Genomic DNA, 16,619 nt, shown 5'->3' on the forward strand with positions numbered 1-16,619 from the left:
GAAACTGTTATCCCCTCCTAGATACTTCTGAGCTGTCCATGAGAGCAGAGCCTTTGGTTACCCCATGGAGAAAAGTTGCAGGGCATGAACAACTGGCAGGGTAGCATTATGATCTGGGAATTGGAGACCTAGAACAACAATGGTGACAACAAAAAGGCTGCTCTGCATTTTGTTTGTCAAACAAATGCCAAATATGCGGACAACTATCCATGTTCCTGTCTTCAGAAAGCATGTTGCTCCTGATAGTCCTGTCAGATTTAGGACAGACAGCTGGCATTGTTAGTGAGGGTGTAGCTCTCAAGTCTCCAACAGAGTGGACAGGACACAGGGACAAATAAATGCTATGCTTCACTCACTGACATAGGGAGACCCTATCTTCCCCTTTTTTAACAGTGAAATAAATGTATCCTTGCACTGCCTGGTGCTTCAGTAGGTGTTTTACTCAGACGGGACTTTTGCAATCACTGAAATCCCTCAGCTTTACTTCTCCTTTTAATTGTGCAGGTGAGAATAGGGGTCAGTTCACCCAAAGTTATTTGTATGTTCAAGTAAATAAGATCTGTTTAAGAAAACAGCAACCTTCTATGTAGATTTTAGTAAAAATAAACCTGTCCTAGGGTGACATACTTGACCTATTCAGCTTGTTAAAGCCCAGGAGCATTTGACATGAATATGGAATCTACTACAGCAAAAGAAGGCTCCTGAGGTGTCAGATGACACTGAGATTTAAAAGCAGATGAAAACCATTTGGCTAGAGTCTTCCTTGATCCAGATTACACAGATCTGCTGTATGCCACAAGATACTTCGATTCTACACACATACTTTGACTCTGGCTAACATGCTTAGATTAAAACAAAACAAAACCAAACCCCTCAAAAAACCAGGACATTGATGGCCAATATGTACAGAGATCTACAGCTGGACTGCAGATCCTTCACACAGGACCTTGCTGCCCAGCAGACACACAAGAGATGGAACAAGCCCCTGAGGTAAGGAGTGTGCTCCCTCAGCCACTACCACCACGCTGCTGCTGCATGCTGGTTTGCTTCTCTGGGAGAAAAGCTCCCTAGAAAACCTTCTACATCAGTCCAACCTGACCACAGCATCTACAGCTCTTTGCTTGGTGCAGAATTATTACCAGCTCTTTGGTTGGCAGACCTTCTACCTTGCTGCTACATGATGTCTTTTAAAAGTCTCAAGCAAGTCCCTAAAATTCATGCTTCAGAAAGGTTCATAATCCCTTTCATGGACAGAATAAACTTCCGTGCTGTCCAAAGTAAATTCCATTTTTACAGCTGATGTGCAGTTTACTGCCCAGCAAGCCCCTGACAGGCTGGGCAGAAGTCCCTGCAGCAGGCTGTGCTCCTTGGTGACAAGCAGAGTGGCCCGCGCTCGCTCTGTGTGCAAGGGCAGGCACTGGGATGGGCAAAGCCATGCTGTGACCACACTCACATGGCCTGAGAGGCATCACAGCACAGGCCCAAGCACTCTGTATAAAAATCAGAACTAACCTTAGGCTAAACTGCAGTGCCTTGGCACCTTTGGTAGTTTAAAGAAAGCCCCATGTATTGTCCATATAGCTGCACAGGCACCAGGACAAAGGAAAGCCAGGAAACATTTGGCAGGGGAGTTCAAGATCACTATTCAGACTGATATGGATCATACTTCTGTCACAAAATGGCACTTCACAGCCTGTTTCTGGACAGGGTAACTGCTGTCAGTCCATACTGAATAAGTGGGCCCTGGTGATCTTTGGTCACAGATCACTTGACTTGCAAATGACTTCTAAGTGCTGTGAGATGCAGTCACAGCTGACTCAGGAACAGGACTCAGGAGATGAAAAAAATAAATCCCTCAGAAGATGATGAAAAGAAACAAGTGCCAGGGAGAACAGATTCAGAAGGAGAAAAAAGAGGGGGGGGGATTTAGGAAGAAAGAAAGATAGGGTTACCTATACTCTGGGAAATTTTAAGGAGCCATTTAAGGTAGACCACCTCTAGGTGCAGATCCAGCTTCCAGTTTTCCAGTCTGAAAAGGGTCCAATACAGATATGGACTATTGTATCAGACACTGCATGCATCAGTCCTTTTGTAAAGGCACAAAATGACCTCAGATGTGTATTTGTGTTCCATAAACCATACTCACAGCCAACAACAGCCTCAGGTTTCTACTGCTGAAAAAGCTGAGAAATTTGAAGGAAAGTTTTGCATGCAAAAATCAGTATAATTCAGCCATTGACCTCTTGTATTTTGCTCTTCAGTACCAAGACAGTGAAGAGGCATCTGCCATGTCCCTGACATTAGTTCCAAGTTATTCCAAAGTCTCCATAAGTTAAAGCAGTGTGCTGAGGTAATCTGCCTGATATGACATGGAACAAATGAACCATAGGATGGGTGCAGGTCTTGGAGATGCCCCAAGAGAATGTTTGAAAATTCAGAACTGGGGACAGTATGCCAAGACTGCACTGACCTCATGAGCTGAGAACAGGCAGAGCTCAGCCCTGAAGCCCCAGGACTCTCCCAAAGAAGGAATACACATCCAGAACTGTATCATGGGCTCATTTCCTGGCTGTGTCATGAGTTTCCCTAGAGAAACCAAGTACTTCCATCTGCAAGGTGGAGATAACAAACCTCCCTCATTTTCCATGGTCACTGTAAAGACAAACCTAGAAATATCTCAGAAGCAGAGTACCTCCACAGCAACAACGACAACCTGAATCCATAGGAAGAACTTACAAACAGATCCAGAACAGAGAAAAGTGCCATGAAAACCTGTAAGCCCTTCTGGAACTTGGGTGACATATCTGTGAAACATCCACCACCTCTGCTAAAAAGACAAAAATCCTACACAGCTGCCTGGCTTCTGCATGGTCTGCAAGTTCCTGAGGGCATCCCAGAGACTGCCCACACTGGTCTCAATACAGTGATAAAGGCTAAAGGCTTCCAGCCAGAGCATCCAGCTACGTAGGGTGCACAACCAGAAGCCTGGAAGCCATGAAAACTGGAACCTATGGGGTCCTTGTCCTATCCTGGGGACTGCACTTGGCTTTGACCCATGCAATGTCCTCCAGCAAGAGATCCTTCTCCAGCAGCTCTGAAACAAGCTAAATACAAATAGTTGCTATGCTTCAATTCAGAGTTTTCTTAATTGGAGAAAGAAATATCTCAATTAATTTGTTTCTGCCATTGCTCAAAGTTTTCCTTAAATCATGAGAGCCAGGAGAAAAGCAGGATGACCTGACCAATAATCCCAAATGGAAATCAGGTTTGGCAGCCTGGTGTGAAGCCCAGATCTAAATCCAGAGTAAAAGCCTACTATATCCCATTTTTAACTCAATTGTTTATTCTGCAAGAACACAGTAGGGCTAGGGAGGTGCAAAGGGAAATGACATGCTGCTATGAAAGAAAGGCAAGGGCTAAGCACAGCTTGGGCTCAGAAAAATCAGATGGTTCCTTTACCTTCTGCTCCAATGGATACTAGCTTGACTCCTTTGCTGGCAATGAAATCCAAGGCCTTGTTCACATTGGATATTTTGTGCACTCGCATTTTGCCTCTTTCAGGCTTCGCCAGACGTTCTCCTAGTAAGAAAAGAGGCAAAAAAATAGTATTAGAAAACAATTCTGAACCTGCTCTTCCTTGGTGCATGTTTCCTGTGCTGTTGCTCCCAGTGCTCAGCCTGGCAAAGAGACTTCCCTGCATCCCTTCAGGACAGCCATACTCACCATTTTAAGCACCCCAGAAAAAATCAGACAGAAAAGTATCTTTTTGATGCATCCCAGGTAAGTAACACAGAACCTGTCCTTTTCAGAGGACGTTTGCATCAGAGAGGAAAAAAATCTGTTAAATCTCCACCGAGTTTGGCAATGGAACCAACCTCCTCTAGCCACAGATAACAAGGCCTGGAAAGAGCACAAACTCGCCCCCTACAAAGACAGGTGAGGAGCTCTCCTCCAGCATTTGCAACACCCAACTTACACAGCAAATCTCTCCTTGGAACTATCTATAGTCAGCTATGAGGGACATCTTGTACCTTGCCTTTTCTCTCCCCCAGCCAAGATTCAGACCTCCTATCTCTCTAGTCTCTCCACTGAATGGCCAAAACTGCCTGAAGCAGGAAATAAAATTACTTCTTTGGCAAAGTGGCTTTAAAACTGTAAGGACTGTCACATCAACTCCTTTTCTTTAAGTCTGATGTATTTCTAGCTCTATACTAGGTCTTTTACACAAGTGCATTTTAAATGTTTATACTGAGGCACAAAGAAGGAAGCAGCCTAGAACAGGTTAATCTCTGACAGAAATCAGTCTTAGGATAACACCCAGCTCCTGACTGCAACAAAGCTGGTAGATTTGGAAAAGCACTTCCCAACCTTATTTATTTGAAAGAGGTACATTAAGTGCAATCATGTCCTTCTTGATAGACTGCCTGTAACTACAGTCTGCTCTTATTAACAATAACCCAAACATTCAGAGTAAGCAAATTAAAGCTTGGACAGGTGGACCTTCCAAAGAAACCTCTATCAGGAATATAATTAGATGGGATTTCAGGAACTACCTGTATATGACAACATTAGAAGTGAACATCCACTTCCAGATCACAAGCTCCAGAATGCAAAAACAATCTAAAGAAAACCTAAGCTGGTTTTGTACTTAAAAAAGGTAAAATTAAAAGGAGATCAAATGGGCAAGTCTAGGCAAGCCACTTGACCTATTCAGTTCCAAAAGTCTCCTGCTACATCTTGAACTGAATTTTTAAGTCAATGTAAGCTGACTCAAACACTTTTTTTTTTTGAGGTTTAAGTGTGAGAAAGAAAAGCACTTGGCTTGTTTCCTAACACAGGTGTGAAGAAAAGCTAAAGCAGAGAAGAAAATACTATCTCCATAACAATGCCATCTAAAGGAAAAATGTCTGGAAATTACAATCCTTTAAAAGTGTTTCAGTGGTTACTGTAAACTGGTGCCATTACCTCTCACACTAAAGCATAAAACTAGATTCATTTTTAAAAGAAAACACTGATGTCTGACAATTTAAGTAAAAAGATGTATTTTATGGTACTGCCTCCTTCCTAGGATTAAAAGAAAACCTGAATTCTTTTGCTTTAATGGAACCTCAAGTACATGCCACAGCAGACTGCTTTATTTTTCCACTTGGATAATGCTAGTCATTCTGAAAAAAAAGCCGAAGCATTTTTGTGACAGTTATTTGCAACAGTTTCACAATGACATTTTCATGTGTAATTTTACAATAAACTTAAGCAGTCTTATGCAGCCAAATGTCAACAAATGGGCTGAGCCAGCTAAAACTTCCTTCAGCTCAACGTGACTGTAAACTAGCCTTGCAAAAAGAAAAATAAAGACAAGTGATACATTTCAGCTGGGACAGCAAGCTGATCCAATTCACCTCGTGGCCCATGTGCAATGCCAGTGCAGGGGAGAGCATCTGACCTGCCCTCCCTGGGGCTGGGGAGGGCAGGATTGCTCTTCCTGACAGCCATGAGATCCCCAAGTCACTGATGGTGATGGCAAATCTCTCTCAGATTCCAATCCTTTCTCTGTGAACTTTTTTAGCTTTCAAAACCCAATGACCATTTCCCTCAGACTTGGACTTCATTAGAGACTTAGATTTTCAGAAAAAAGCATCATTTGGTTCCATGCCATACATTACTAATGATGTGGACTGTTAAAAGGAAGCTGGCTAGAAATATGTTCTACTTTGAGCTACTGGCATCACTGGCTTTATTTCTCAGTACTTCTCCTAGCTGACAAAAGGAAAATGGTCTACTACTTGCTTCCATTCTGATTCTCATGTAGTAGCCCAAGGCAGTGCTGTAAAAGCCAAGCAATGCAAGGATGTGTTGGCATAGAAGTTGTTCCCTGCAAATTTGTTCAGGGAAAATTTCAATTAGTGACTCTGTCTGTTTGAAGGGAGGAAAAGTACCTTACAACTTTATTTTAAAAGCACTAAATGTAAATTCAGCCTTTTTCCGTCTTTTATTATTTCTAAAATGGCTTTATCAAGGGAAGGAAATATATATGGTGAAAAATGAAAGTGTATCCTTTGGGGCAGGGGGTTGCAGTTGTTACTTCCAACCACAGAGGCCAATCAGAGAGGACCTGCAATGAGGCATCCCAGGACAGTCCATGGAACTTCCCCTGCTGTACAGTGACTGGGAACAAGGGGCTCTTGTGGGGCTCAAAGGGGACCTGTCAGCAGCACAGCTCACCACCAGAAGGTATCACACTGAGTAAAACTGAAGCACTCAGACCATCATTGCTCCCCATACTTTGGGAAACTGCACTGGATAGGAAAACTGCTTCCTACTTGCCCCAGATGCCTGGCACCAATGTGTTCCCAAGGACAGCTGTGAGGATCTCCCTCCCTGAAACAGGTTTCCCACAGTCCCAGTGCAATCTCTCTTCCACCCCGGGGTGTGAGGAAGCTTCCCTGCTGAGGCTCCATCCCTCCTGCCACGGCAGAGTGCAGCAGGCACCCTGCAGCAGGGGCAGAGGGAGGGAGATAGTGCTCCCGGCCAGGTGGAGGAGGCACTCAGCTCCACAGGGCTCTCAGCCAAGCTGACCCAGCACTCTCATGGCTGAAAGCTCTTACAGCCTCCTACTCTGGGTTAGAGTAGATGAGCTGGACACAGAGTAACCCTGCCATGCCAAATTCCCATCAGCAGCCCCCCAAAGTATGTGAAGAGGAAAGTGTGAGCCAAGAGCTGAAAGGAAAGGCCAGAAGCTGGAACTGGAGGGCTAACAGCCACCCAGAGACTCACTATTTTGGCAGATGATGAGTGGCCATGGCAAAAACGTACAGGTGAGCCCTTGCCAAACATCAGGGGACTCCTGACCCTCATACATTGCTCCCCATATGGGCTGCTACTGCCCCAGCTATGGACTGAAGGGGTTGTTAGAGGAGCTGGAAGGAGGCTCTGCATGAGCAGGGGGACTCACAATGGACAAGGGAACTGCAATGATGGAAGTGAAATGAGGAAACCGTGTGCTATGTTTCTCTTTTTTTGCCACTGTACTTAGGAGAGCTGCACTGTAGCTTCTGCTGCCTCTAAGGAGAGGATGCTCAGTCTTAAGAGTGTGAAGGACCACGGCCTCTGGTGGGATGCACTCCCCAGCTGTCCCCCACACCTGTGCCCCCGGTCATGCAGCTGCAGGCACAGAGCCACTCTGCACTGGGACAGGGACATGCCATGCCCGTGACACTGCAATTGGAAGCCACTGGCTTCTTCTCAAACAGAGGTGGATCTGACAGGCCTTGCCAGTGAGCTACCAAAGGGACAACAGCAGAGGAAGAGTGGGAGATGACACCAGGAAATGAAGCAGCATGAGATACAAGATCCCTGCTTTAGCACCAAGCCTCATCAGCCTTCTCCTACACATCCTTCTCTCCCCTATCTTCCAATCCAGCCATTAGAAGCTCAGCCCTCAAGGCCCATCTGCCCCAGAGTCCTCTCTGAGGGAACATAAATACAGAAAATACACTAACAGGACTCTGCCACCTCATTTCTTACAAGCACTGCAGAAACAATGTGCACACTGCAAAGTTTTGATAGTGTTTCAAACTCAGATCCCTCCAAACCACCAGCATGGGCAAACTCCCTGAGATTTCATTCTATATTCATAACTTTTTGAAAAACACTGACAATAAACTGACAGAATCTTTACATAAAATGGAAAAAGGGAAGGTAAGGAAAGAAAAGGGACATAGGACAAACTGTCTGAGTGCTACTATCATGGCCCTTTAATTGAAAAATATACCAAGGTCAGGAATTCAAGTCACTGGATTGCTGTAACTGGCTCAAAAGCCATCAAAACAAAGTCTGTGAGCTGGGGTGAACAATCCCAGTTTGATAAATACAGTCTTGCCTTCCTTCAATCCCTCCTACAACACTTTACTAAGGTATTTATTTCATGAGCACATCAAAAGGGATTACTGCTTACATGAAATAATCCCTGGGAGATATCTGTCTAGTAGTGGGACAATTGTGACACAGAATAAAAACAAATCTGACCTAACTTGTTCATGTCCCTGCTTTTATTTCAGAGAGATTTTGCTTTTCTTTGGGATTTTTTTTCCCCATGAAGGTTTGAGCATTAAGATCAGATTGAAACTAGAATGGAAAAACTTGAGTCATGGCTGAAACTGAATGACACAGAAGATTTACTGGTTTGACTCCCTTCTTCCAGTAACTTCTATCATACTCCCACTGCCATGATCTCTTAGTGCAACATTCCCACACTTCCCAGAGCTGCTTCATCAGCCCTGCCAAGCAGTAAGAGCCCTGCCTGGATCTTCACAGGAGGCTGCGCATTCCTGACAGGCAGAGAAAAGCCAAGAAGCCAGAGCAGGAATGCAATAGGCAGCCTGCACAGGCCATGAGCTTTGGAGCACATTCCAAAATGGCCAGTGCTGGAGACATATATTTGTAGGGAGAAATTTGTTCCGAATCAGGAAGCAGCTGTTCTTCCATTCCAGCAAAAACTGCAGCATTACAGCCCTTGCAATCAGCATCCTGCACGGCAGCACCACACAGAACCTCTCTCACCTGAAATGACTTCCAGAAGTAACATGAGTTTAAGACCATCCCTGAAATCTTCCTCTATGTTCTCAATCTGCGTCCCAGCCTTGCGGAGGTGAGAATTACACCATGCTGTGAATGTCTAAAACACAGAAAAGGAAAGGGGGGAAAAAAAGGCAGTCAGTAATCTTCCCACAAACCAAACAACAGTTCCCAACCAAATCAGTGCTGTTAAGTACCATGACAAACGCTCATTAAGTTCTCATCTCTCCATCCAATGTCCCTGTGGAGCACAAGCATTTGCACCTCTAAATACCCAAAAAAGATGCAGGATGTTTCTGTAGCAGAGGGAATCTGAGAGTCATTTCACAGCTCCAGCACATCTGATGTTCTGGAGAGGCTTCTCATTTTCTGTTTGGCTTAGAATACCTTGAAAGCAATTTTTAAGCATGCTAAGTGCCCAAATTGCTGAAGACTTCCAGTGGTATTAGATAGCACATACTAACATGAAGAACAGAGAACAGCATTCCAGATGATCTTGTCTCTAGAGAGGTGCTTGGGAGAAAAAAAGAACCATTCTTCAACCACTCTGATCTACTCCACCCCCAGCAACCCTTAGACACTGAAGCAGAGCCTGCTGAGCTCCTCAGGCACATAAATCACATCCCAGTAGTGTCTGTCCCGCTGCCTCCATTATCCCTGACTAACTGCTAAGCAGACCTCCTTTTCCCGTGATCATTCCACCTTTCCCCCCCATCACATACATGGGGGAGTAAATACTTTCTGAATGAGGATAATATCACCCATCTCAGCAGAAGCGCAGGTCCTAGAAAGGATATAGGTAACCATTACTTAGTGACACTACTCTCTAGCACAGCCCCAAACTTCCACTTACTTGAGAGCCTCTGGCAGAAGCACCATTGCAGCCATCTCAAAAATGAAATCACAGCCACTCTGTAATTAGTGATACCATGCACCACCACTGGAATAACAATCCGAGTCTGAAGTGCAGGACAGACGGAGGCCCAAAGTACAATACAGCCAGTACTATGCAGGCTAAACAAAACTCTTTTTTGAAAGCACCTTCTGACTTCAGCTAGTCAAGACAAAAGCATCTCTCATGTGAGAGAAATTAATTTCACCACAACAGATGACAACACATTTTTTGTGGTTGCAATCTGTAAGCCCATGCTCTGAACAATGGGCAAGTGGGGCACTGACAGGGGAGAGACCATCTCTTCCAAGAGATGTGACAGGAGTTATCTCAAAAGAGTACCATGTGAACTAGTCTGAAAAGTTTCATGATCAAAGCACAAGGAGCAAATATATAACATCTCAGACACCTCTGTGTGGCACAGACTTAGATAGGTGAATCAAAGAGCTGAATCTCATCTGAACGTGCAGAAGCTGACACAAAACTACTGTTTGAAGAGTAAATGGTAGCAACCACGAAGACAAGTTTGTTCGAGTGCTAATTAATGTGTTTCCCAGTGTTTGAATAGCAGACCAAGTAAACCCTTTCCTTTGTACAACCTGATAACCCCTCTATCACTCTCTAAATAGAAGTCTGAGGTTACTCAAAAATGAATGTATCCAAAAGCTCAGTGGTACCACAAGGAAAGTCTTCCCTCCCTCTCCCAGATGTGGTCCTGGAGACAATTCAACTCACTGACCCAGCAAAGAAAATTGTTTACTTTCTTAAGGCTGGTCTTCTGCTCAGTAGTGCATGGAGGCAGTTCAGCAGAATTTTAACAAGCCTCTACAAAAAAAAAATTGGGCACACAAGGGCCAAGCAGGAGGGTGGAGTGGACCACAGCAGTCATGCCATTTTAAGCTGCTGGGGAACCACAGAAGGAAGAACTCACTTAATACTGAATCACAGCACAGCAAAAATTTAGAAAGGCTTTACTACTTATGCCATGCATGGGATTTCAAAAGAAAGATTACTCCAAATGACAACAGGATTGTTCTTCATTGTCTGAAAGCTGGGCTTTCACTACTAACCTGCTCTCATTTGAGTTCACCAGACCACAAATAGTGTGGCAGAATCTTTCCTTGGAAAAAGCATTGCTCAACAGCTGCCAAGCCTTCCACTGCTGTGCTTTGGCCTTATTCTCCACTGGGACTGTGGAATGGGGCAGGACAACAGCACAGCTGTAAATACTTTTATGGCAATGGCCCTTTGGACAGATGCATGCATTGTGAAAGTCTGGGATCTCTTTTTTCAAAATGGCCTGGTTTCCTCCCAGATTTGGAAGCTTGGAAAAAAGAAGAGTAAGTAATTAAGCACCTTTCATTGCTTTTTATTGTTAATCCCCTGAGAAGAAAAAAAGGTGGTGGGTTTTTTTGTGATGTTTTTGGTTTTTTTGTGGGTTTTTTGGAATAAGAGTGGTTTTATTTGGAAAAGGGCCCTGTATCCTGAAGTACATCCTTTTGGTGCTATTTTCTTCATTCTACTACTTGAGCTGTATTACAAAAAGAGAGGTTAATTTATTTGGCTCCCTTTTGCAGCCAGGCTACTTCACTCTTCCAGAAAAGGCAATGAGAGCAGAGATGCTTTCAAATGCTATACCATCATCATCGTATGTCAAAGTATGAGAGTAAGTTTTGTCAGAAAAGTTGTGGATGTCCATGAACCTCCTTCTCATATCTGGACAAAATACCTTGAGCTAGCGTCTGGACCTGGGTGACATTACAGAATTCATGTTGATTTGAGGAGGAACCCCGAGAGCTAACTCACAGGCCACAAGGCTGCGCTTTTAGTTCTTGTCTGACTTCTCTGAAGTAATTTCAGTTTTGTTCTCCATCAGCCCAAAGCAGATCAGAAATCTCTGCTTTAAATCACTGATAATTCCAATGGAGCTCTACAGGGCATCTCTCTGCACAGTTTGAGGGTGGAAGAGAGTCACCAATTCTACACTTCAAAGAAACATAGATGAAGTTAAACGCAAACCACAAATCTCCTAAACTTTGCTTTATTAATAAGCCTGGCAGAATAACTAGATCAGTGAGAGTATTTTTATTGCTGCAAGAGTCGCCTAGGGCTTGATAGGAAACAAAATCCCAGAGCCAGCACCAACTTCTCAGCTGGAACCATCTCCATCTTATCATGGCCTCAGACAGGCTGAGTGACACAATCCCACAGAACACTGCCATTAGCCATGAGTGGCAGAATGGACACTTCAGCTTCTCAAGAACACGGACCATGAAGAGTGAATAGATGGAGCACAGACAGTTTCCATGAGACTGTTCCCAGATGCACAAACATTTTCTCAAAGCATCTTAAGGTCCCACAGGAATTCCAACGAGCATAATACTACAAGCAGCACAATAGCATATGTGAACAGCAACAACCAGCATCCCAGTGTGGATGCATTAGGCCATTTTAAAAGAAAGCAGGATTATGAATGCATTTAATAACTGCAGTGGGACTCACAAACTCTATTCACCACAGATCAACCCAGAACAAAATCTATCAAAACATAATCTTCAGAAAATAGCTTTATGTTGTATTTGCTGTACATACTGCAGAGGGGTAAAACACCTTCTTACTTCAAAGCAGTAAACCAGAAAGAGATCTGACAGATAGGAGAAGCCTGGAGAAATCAGAAAAGCAAACGGAAGCAAGAGAAGGGAGAGCTGAAATTTTTGCTGTCCACTGAGTCTTGCAATCCTGGCAGTCTTGTTTAGAGCCATTTTTACTGACTTGGCTTCATGCATCTGCACAGGATCCTTTTTGTTATTCTAGGAAACCTCCTGAAACCTCCCACTCACCCCAGGCACCTTCTGGGCAACACAGCCGCTCCTCCCCACGCCTTGAGTCACAGCTACCAGTGGCAACTGGCTCGGTGGCAGCTAAGCCCTGCTGTGCTGCCTGGCACCAGCAAACAAGTTCTCAAAAGGGGAAAGGGCTGTCAAAAGCAGCCAGCCACCTTTCTGGTGCAGGCCTGGCCCTGGGAGCAGTGAGGTAAGGAAAAAAACACAAAAAACCACCACGCCTGCATTTGTTGTGGTGAGGTAACTTGCACCCAGTTCAGAGGGCAAAAATACACTGCCAGGCAAGAAGCTGCTCAGAAACAGCAGAGGTTCTTCCTTGCTCTTTGCAGACACTGAGTCTGGAGATTATTCTCCTGCTTACTTCTAGCTCCCTGTCCCAAAGACAAGAAAACAAATAGTCTGTTAACCTTGAGGCTTATGGAAGTTTTAGAGCTGGAAAACTACTTACTGTTAAATAATAGCACAGAAACCTCACACCATAAATTTTCTGTGGCAACTGCACAAGAGGTGCAAACAGACCTGTGTTTTTTGGCCCTTGGATCTTTCCATATATTGTACTTGCAATTTTATTTTTGGACACAACAGATTGCCAAGATACCCCTGCAGGTTTGCCTCTTGTTCACTATGGAAGATGTCTGATGAAGGAGCACATGTGTTTGCAAGTACATGGATGCATTTCTCATCAGTGCTCTCTGGACTCCCTGCTCCTATCTAGCTATGATTCGTAGCTTTTCGGGTTTGTGGTTTTGGGATTTTTTTCCTTTTTACATCCCAGCCTAAGCAAGATCCCTGACAACAAGATCAACTCTTGCTCTTTGGCTGCTGGGTCCTGCACAAACAATAGCACATTGGTATTCTACCACAATACAACCTGTCAGATAACAAAAAGAATAACAAATACCGAAAGTAAGCAAATATGATTAACTGTTCCGCTGCCTCAGTATATTTACTGCTGGGGTATCCTCTGCAAGGCTACCTGTACACCTATTTTAATAGTCATGCACACCCTTTTTCTTGACACAACATGAGAAGTCCTTGCTTCTTCAGTGTATTAACCCTTTCCTAGTCACGAGCTAGTTAAAACAACAGCCAGATGATAGCTAGTCCTGCAACCAAAACACTAATGAGACAACATCTTCAGCTAGATCCTTCCAGGTGTCTCTAAGTCCTGCCAACTGCAAACCTACCACTTGTGCATGTACACATGCACTCTCTGGTATTCTCTGCACTTCCCCAACATTTGCTTTTGTTCCTGAAAGCCAATAACCTTTCCCCTCCACACTTTTTTCCAATCTGAGTACCTTTCTGGTACCAAAGTGGCTCAGGTAGAAATCCTGAAACCTAGGGAAGCAGGACAGTAAGTGAACATTTTGAAGTTTAAAGAATGTTTCTTCCCCAAAAGCAGCAGCACCAATACCACTTGGAGCAAATCTAGAGAGCTCTTTGCTGAAAGAAGGCAGTCATAAGGCACTTTGGCTGCTGAGCAATTTTAGCAATGTAAATGTCGAGGCTACCACAGCCACATAAATTACAGATACTAAAAAAATAAATGAATGGTCAGTTTCATCTCTTTGTGGCTGTGACAGTGACATTCCAGCTTTATCTGACCTTTCCAGATGCCCTTTACTTCTCGCCTTGCTAAATAACCCTTCCACACAGCCCTGCTTTCCATGGGTGAATGTAAACTTTCTGACACAGCCAAGGGACTGCCATATTTGTGTAACAGCCCTGGAGAAGCTGTAAGTGAGACAGAGCAGGGCTCATTGCCTCTCTTCTGGCAGGAGAAAGGTCTGGCTGGAGCAGAAGAATTCACTGGAGCACAGCCTCTCCAGACCACCACCACTGTGCTCAAAGAGCAGCAGTGTTCACAGCCACCAGGGCACCCCTCATTCCTGGGATCCTGTGCTAGGGGCGAATTTTAATCAAGTACTTCAACACAGCTCTGCTGTTGAGATTTGTTCACTAAGGTTTGGCTCCTGTTAAGAGGGGGATAGAGATGCTAGCACACAAATCTCAATCTAGTGGCACAGTTTGATGCTGTCTACACATGCTCTGCAAAGGGAGGTCTTGAGTGGGCTGAAAGCTATGGGTGCTAGCCCAGGCTTTCTCGTAGTGTTGTAGGGGAAACGACAGCAGGACTCCCTTTCCAGTCACCAGAAAAAAAAGCAGGGTGTTCAAACAATATTTCATACATGGCTGAAAGACAAAATCAACTTACCCAGCTGCAAGTGCTGCATTTCTGCTAGCCATGCAGTCAGCAGTGTCCCTGGGCTTCTGACTGCACAGCTGGGCTGCATTCCCTGCCTGGCCTGACACAAACCCTCTGAGGCTTCTGTTTACTGCAACACCACACATTCCTTACAGCACTGCTGGGACAAAGCAGCTAATTCTTGCAACAACTTTTACACCCAAGTCCATGCTGAAAGGAATTTTATTTAAATTATCTGAAACAAGGACTGATGCAATCATCTAATAACATTTAATAGTTTATTAGAGCAGGCAGAAAACTGCACACAGAGCTTTTTTTAAGCAATAGGATTACTAATAAAGCAGTCCAGCTGCCCCTTAATGGGATCCTTTCCACCTTGGTAGCCTGGAAGCAGAACATACTGTGTCAATTAAGGAAGATGCTAGCCCATGGCCACCACAACTCTCCCTCTCTCTTGCTACTTGAACAGAGAGACCAGGCCATCATCAACTTACTAACTGGAAGGATTTGGCTGGGGAGGCCATGAAAAATAAAGCTCCACAATCCAGTTGCAGTTTCCCCTCATTCAGCAGTAACTAATTTACTAGCATTACCTCTCAGGTTATCGTGATTTTCCCTTTCCTAATGCTACTGCTCTGAATCCTCCCTTCACATCTTAAAGCACTTGGAAGAAATGCTGGGGTCTCGTGGGTGGCTGCTTAACACTCTCCTCCACACTCAACACAGACTCAATTGACAGGCTTGGTTGCAGCTTCTTTTTCTGCACAAGTCTGTGATATAAGCTGACAAGGAGGTGCTCATTTAATTGGGCAGCAAGTACAAAGCAACCCTAGGCCCTGTCAACACCCTGGCCAAAGAAAGGCTATCGCTGGACATAACTGATCACACCAACCACCCCAGTGAAGAAAGCTGGGCTGTTCATGAGATACAGCTAAACCACGGAATATTTTCTCTGCCTATGTGCTGCATGTGACAGAAGCTTTATACACATACAAATTATTGGTTTTTAATAGTGATGGGTGAAGTGCAGACCTACTACAACCTTACTTCTGTATCCACCTCCTGGATTACTCCTTGGTGTGCTTGGATATCTGCTAGAATGCCCAAAAATACTCAAAAATGGTTGTCCTCTCCCCTCAGGGGAGCCCTAGGAATTGCAGATCCTCTACACAAACCTCATCACAACTATAGGGAGCCACCCAAAGGGCCTTTTATTCGAACCTGAATTAAGAGAAAAGTCACCATTTGCCATACTCCCCAATCTCATCTTCCAAACTGAAATACCTTCACTACATGCTGCTTTGCACTGGAAGCCACATTACAATTTTGAAAAGAAGAAAGGTATCTGATAAGCCCTTTTGGTATTTATGTTCCAAGCCCAGCCTCCAGGACACAGGGGTAGTTCAAAGAGCTTGGTTTGTGTTGACAAGTTACATTATCAGCAGCTGACCTCTAAAGAATTACAGGTATGATGCTCAATGAGATGTAGGCTGCACAATGAAGAGCTTTGCCTTCCAATAGAGTTGGCCTTTTAGAAGGGCTGAAGGAATTATATGGATATTCAGAAGGAATCATTACAGACACTCACAGCACAGTTTCACCACTTCCATAAAAGGAGTTCAGTAATACTAGCATCAGTGCTAATGCACTGTTCTGGCTTAATTGCAGCTGCTGAGTTCTAAGCTGAAAGACAAAATATAGCCCACACTACTTTCTCAAGTGCTGTGCCCTGAAAACAGGAGGTATCATTACACTGTACTGTGCAGTACCAGCATCTGCTCAAAGAACCATCTGGTGGCTGCATAAAGAATCACTGAAGGTCAAAAGGCAAATTTTAAGTCTACTTGCATTTACCAACCCCACAGGTTGGTAAATTTACCAACCCCACAGGCACAGCCCCTGCAATTTGGAAACACAGAACTCAGTCACTTTTTAGTCACTTTCCAAAACCCATCTCTGCAGTTCAGGATGAGTACAACAGTACAGCAGTAAGAGCTCCACCCCTAAGTGGAACAGCATAAGCCAGTTTGGATTTCACTGGCAGTGTGAAGTTCTCCACTGAAGTCTCTCTTTGTCCAGAGGAGCTATGAGCTGCTGCACA

General features: G+C 44.3%; 1 protein-coding gene across 6 annotated transcripts in view; it reads right to left on the bottom strand.

The window, feature by feature from the left end:
• The window catches only part of ACTN1 (actinin alpha 1), an 86,165-nt gene that overhangs the window by 37,004 nt on the left and 32,542 nt on the right, over nt 1–16,619 (bottom strand). For all 6 annotated transcript variants that reach the window (XM_064713561.1, XM_064713557.1, XM_064713560.1 and 3 more), the window contains exons 2-3: nt 8,560–8,674; nt 3,460–3,579 (exon numbers count right to left, since the gene is read on the bottom strand). In XM_064713561.1, coding sequence (XP_064569631.1) covers nt 3,460–3,579; nt 8,560–8,674 — 235 coding nt within the window. The remainder of the gene's footprint in view (nt 1–3,459; nt 3,580–8,559; nt 8,675–16,619) is intronic.

The sequence above is a fragment of the Zonotrichia leucophrys genome, chromosome 5, assembly GCF_028769735.1.
Source record: "Zonotrichia leucophrys gambelii isolate GWCS_2022_RI chromosome 5, RI_Zleu_2.0, whole genome shotgun sequence".
Taxonomy (NCBI): Eukaryota; Metazoa; Chordata; class Aves; order Passeriformes; family Passerellidae; genus Zonotrichia; species Zonotrichia leucophrys.